This window comes from Vicia villosa, unplaced genomic scaffold, assembly GCF_029867415.1.
Source record: "Vicia villosa cultivar HV-30 ecotype Madison, WI unplaced genomic scaffold, Vvil1.0 ctg.000605F_1_1, whole genome shotgun sequence".
NCBI lineage: Eukaryota > Viridiplantae > Streptophyta > Magnoliopsida > Fabales > Fabaceae > Vicia > Vicia villosa.
In genome coordinates, this window is record NW_026705277.1 from 466,745 (window position 1) to 470,503 (window position 3,759).

The 3,759-nt window shown below is 38.0% G+C and overlaps 1 protein-coding gene across 1 annotated transcript; it reads right to left on the reverse strand.

Moving 5' to 3' along the window:
* Positions 1 to 2,224: 2,224 nt before the first annotated feature.
* Positions 2,225 to 3,426, reverse strand: LOC131629799 (uncharacterized). The gene is made up of 2 exons (XM_058900599.1): positions 2,655 to 3,426; positions 2,225 to 2,574 (listed from the first exon to the last, which is right to left on the reverse strand). Exons 1-2 carry the CDS (start codon positions 3,270 to 3,272, stop codon positions 2,362 to 2,364), a joined length of 831 nt encoding a protein of 276 aa, XP_058756582.1. The 5' UTR covers positions 3,273 to 3,426; the 3' UTR covers positions 2,225 to 2,361.
* Positions 3,427 to 3,759: the final 333 nt, after the last annotated feature.

Below are 3,759 nucleotides of genomic sequence, written 5' to 3' on the forward strand. Positions count from 1 at the left end.
ATGGTGGCACAGTTCGATCTTGAACTGGAACAGATGGATGTGAAAACTGCGTTCTTGTATGGTGATCTAGATGAAACGATCCTGATGAGGCAACCTGAAGGGTATGTCGAAAAGGGGAAGGATGATTATGTGTGTAAGTTAAAGAGATCCTTGTATGGGCTGAAACAATCTCCTCGACAGTGGAATAGGAGATTCGACAAGTTCATGGCACGCATAAGTTTCATTAGAAGTCAGTTCGACCACTGTGTTTACTTCAGATTTCGACCTGGTAATTCATTTGTTATTTTGTTGCTTTATGTGGATGATATTCTCATAGCAAGCAACAGTGTCGAAGATGTGATGAGGGTGAAGGCTGAACTCAATAAGGAGTTCGATATGAAGGATCTGGGAGCTGCTTCCAGGATTCTTGGAATTGACATTCGAAGAGATAGAAAGAAGTCGAAGTTATGCCTATCTCAAGAGGCATATCTACGGAAGATTCTTGAAAAGTTTGGTATGTCGAATTCGAAGCCAGTTGTGACTTCAACAAACCCTCAATTCAAGCTGAGTATTGATCAGTGTCCCAGTACTGATGTGGAAAGAGCCTATATGAATAGCATCCCATATTCTAATATAGTTGGTTCTTTGATGTATGCTATGGTTTGTACTAGACCCGACATAGCATACGCAGTAAGTCTTGTAAGCAGGTACATGGCGAATCCTGGAAAGGCTCACTGGCAAGCATTGAAGTGGATTTTAAGGTACATAAATGGGTCTCTGAATAGAGTCCTAATTTATGGTGGAGCCTTGGGTGAAGATGGTAAAGTAGTAATCGAAGGATATGTCGACTCTGATTATGCAGGTTGTATGGATTCCAGGAAATCTATTTCTGGATATGTTTTCACTATGTTTGGCACAGCAATTAGTTGGAAAGCAACACTTCAGAAGGTTGTTGCTCTATCAACCACTGAAGCGGAGTACATTGCATTAACTGAAGCTGTGAAAGAAGCATTGTGGCTTGAAGGTTTTGCGAAGGAGCTGAAACTTCAAGGTCGAGGTATCACTGTTAAATGTGATAGTCAAAGTGCAATACACCTGTCGAAGAATTCAGCCTATCATGAGCGAACTAAGCACATTGATGTGAGGCTGCATTTCGTCAGAGGAGTAATCGAGCGTGGAGAAGTCCAAGTGCTGAAGGTTTCGACTGAAGACAATGCTGCTGATATGATCACCAAGACATTGCCGAGTTGCAAGTTTTTCCACTGTATGCAGTTGATAAAGCTGCATGAAGAAAGCTAGTTTGTTCCCTTGATGTTGTAGAGTTAGATCCAAGGTGGAGATTTGTGAGATTTTGGATCGAACTCTAGTATGGCCGAAGGGTAGCTTCTTGGTTCGACAGGGTTAAGCATGAAGTCGAAGGTTGTTCACATGCTTGTGTCGAAGATGCTAGGGTTGTTAGCATGTTAAATTAGGTTTTAGTGTTTAAACCCTAATTTGTTAAGTTAGCTTGTTTATTAAGTTGACTTGTGTAATGGGCCTTGTGGAAAAAGCCCATTAGTTAGTATGTTAGGTTTTATTATAAATAGCATACTAGTCTCTCATCATTGCTAAGCTGCAAATCCTAATTTAGGGTGAGAGAGGTTATTTGTTATTCTTGTAAACTTGTAATCTTGTTTTAAGAGAAAGTAAAAGAATAACGGTTATAACCAATTATTGTGTTCTTCTTCTCCCCTATAATTCCCTATTATACTTTGTTATTGGTATCGTTTTTCACAACAATCCCATTTATGAGATGATCAATCTCCATTTTTCAAAACAATATGATGCAAAATAATCTGCAGCTTGGTTTTTCAACAACTGACCAGAGTCGCCAAGGCAATCAAGCTGTCATGGGGGAGTTCATTCATTATGATGCGAAATTGATAACCTTGATTTCTGTTATGTTTTCCTAGTACCACTAAAGAGTGATTTAAAGTTGATCTTATCAAAGGTCTCCGGTGAGGTTTGAGTTTATGTGGAAGGAGAACTTGTTCTAGTAATACCTCAAAAACAAGTTCATCTTAAAACTCTATCCTGAGCTACTAGGCTTCTTTCCCCATCCTTTGGAGTGTGCTCTTGAACGTTTCTCTTTTGGCAATGACCACATGGGAAAGATATCAGTTAACGTGTCAAATTTTAGATATTGGTTTGGTTGGTTTCATATAATGTTTCTCTATTTGTATAAAGAGAGGTTAAAAACCAAACATAAAACTCAAAAACAAAGCTGCATATAATTTCCATATATTATGCAATGAAGTACAACATTTTGATTCAAGACTTATATATCATATACATTGATTAACATTAGAATATTCCTTGCAAGACAAGCTATAATCTGCAAAACTAATCTATCTTCTTCTCAGACAATCGTGGTTTGTTGAAAGACACAGATCTCTTATCCTCTGCTGTCTTAGCATAAATCTCACCTCTCTCTTGGAAATACCTCTCAAAAGCTCTTGGAAGAAACCTTGGTACCAAGAAACCACATAGATTGATTGAGAAATAAACCAGATTTGCCACTGCCAGTCCCTTCCCAAACCAATACCATGCTGTGTCCTGCAATATCCAACAATAAACACACAAACAACAAACCAAAATAGAACTAGTCATAAAAAGTAGTGAAGAAATTAAATGACCTGAATGCGAGCATTTGCGGGCAAAGTCTTGTTGAGCCAAACATCGCTGATCCAATCAAGATCAACAAAGATTCTTCTAATAGTATAAATCATAGGAACCAAAGCTCTAACAGGAGGTGAAAACAAAGACAAACCACTAATAACATTCTCAGTCAATATCTGAAAAGAAAGCAAGAAAAGATGCGGCGTTGCAGAACGCACTGCATGTTCATCGCCTCTTGCAAATCCACCAAGAACATAAGCAAGTGGCAGAAACAATCCAATAACTGTTCCAACAATAACATACATTCTAAACATAGTACTTCCTTTGAAAATCTCTTGTTGTGAATTTGAATCTCTAGAGGAAGCAGAAGTATTTGGAAATGCGAAACGTGCAAGTGCTAAGATGTATGCAGAAGCAAGAAGTGGAAAAACTAGATCAAGAAGTGGAACAAGACCACTTGCTGATAAAACTAATACAAATGCAACGAGTTGGAGCTCTATTACACGTAACGAACCCATCATTCCACCTGCAGGAGGTACTTGAGTTTTCTGTCTTGCATTTGCATTTGTGGCTGCACCTGGTGCTGGTGGTGTTGTTTGTTCTCGAGGAGCAGTTGCTAGAGATACACCAGACATGTTTTCAAAGGCTAATTGATGAATTGAAATTTGAGGAGAAAAAGAAGAGAAGAGTGGTTACAAGTGAAAATGAAAACAAGGTGTTGGAAGAGAAGAGAAGAGAATTGTTGGTTCAAGAAAAGAAGGCGTTGGAGGAGGAGTGTTTGTGATGATCCTAAATTTGCTGGCACAAAAATAACATAAGAACATTGCCGAACGTTGTAACGTGTAATGTAGCATGTAAAACACTTGTTTCACTTAGATGACTATGCTATGCACGTGTTACATTCTAATTTCAGATGATTTGGTTTGATAGAATGTCATTATCTTCGAGAGAAACATTTGATCCCGTGAGTTCTGCTATTGCCGACTCAACCTCACACTACAAAATTTGGATCACTCTTAAATTTATAAATTTCTTAGATTATTGAAGAATACAAGTAACTAAAGAAGTTTTTAGAACATTTATTGAAAACTATATAGGTGTTTAAATATTAGATCCAACAGA

Coding starts and splice junctions, on each gene's coding strand:
- LOC131629799 (XM_058900599.1), bottom strand. CDS start 3,272: ATGTCTGGTGTATCTCTAGCAACTGCTCCTCGAGAACAAACAACACCA. Junction 2,575..2,654: donor CCGCAAATGCTCGCATTCAG/GTCATTTAATTT, acceptor TGGATATTGCAG/GACACAGCATGGTATTGGTT.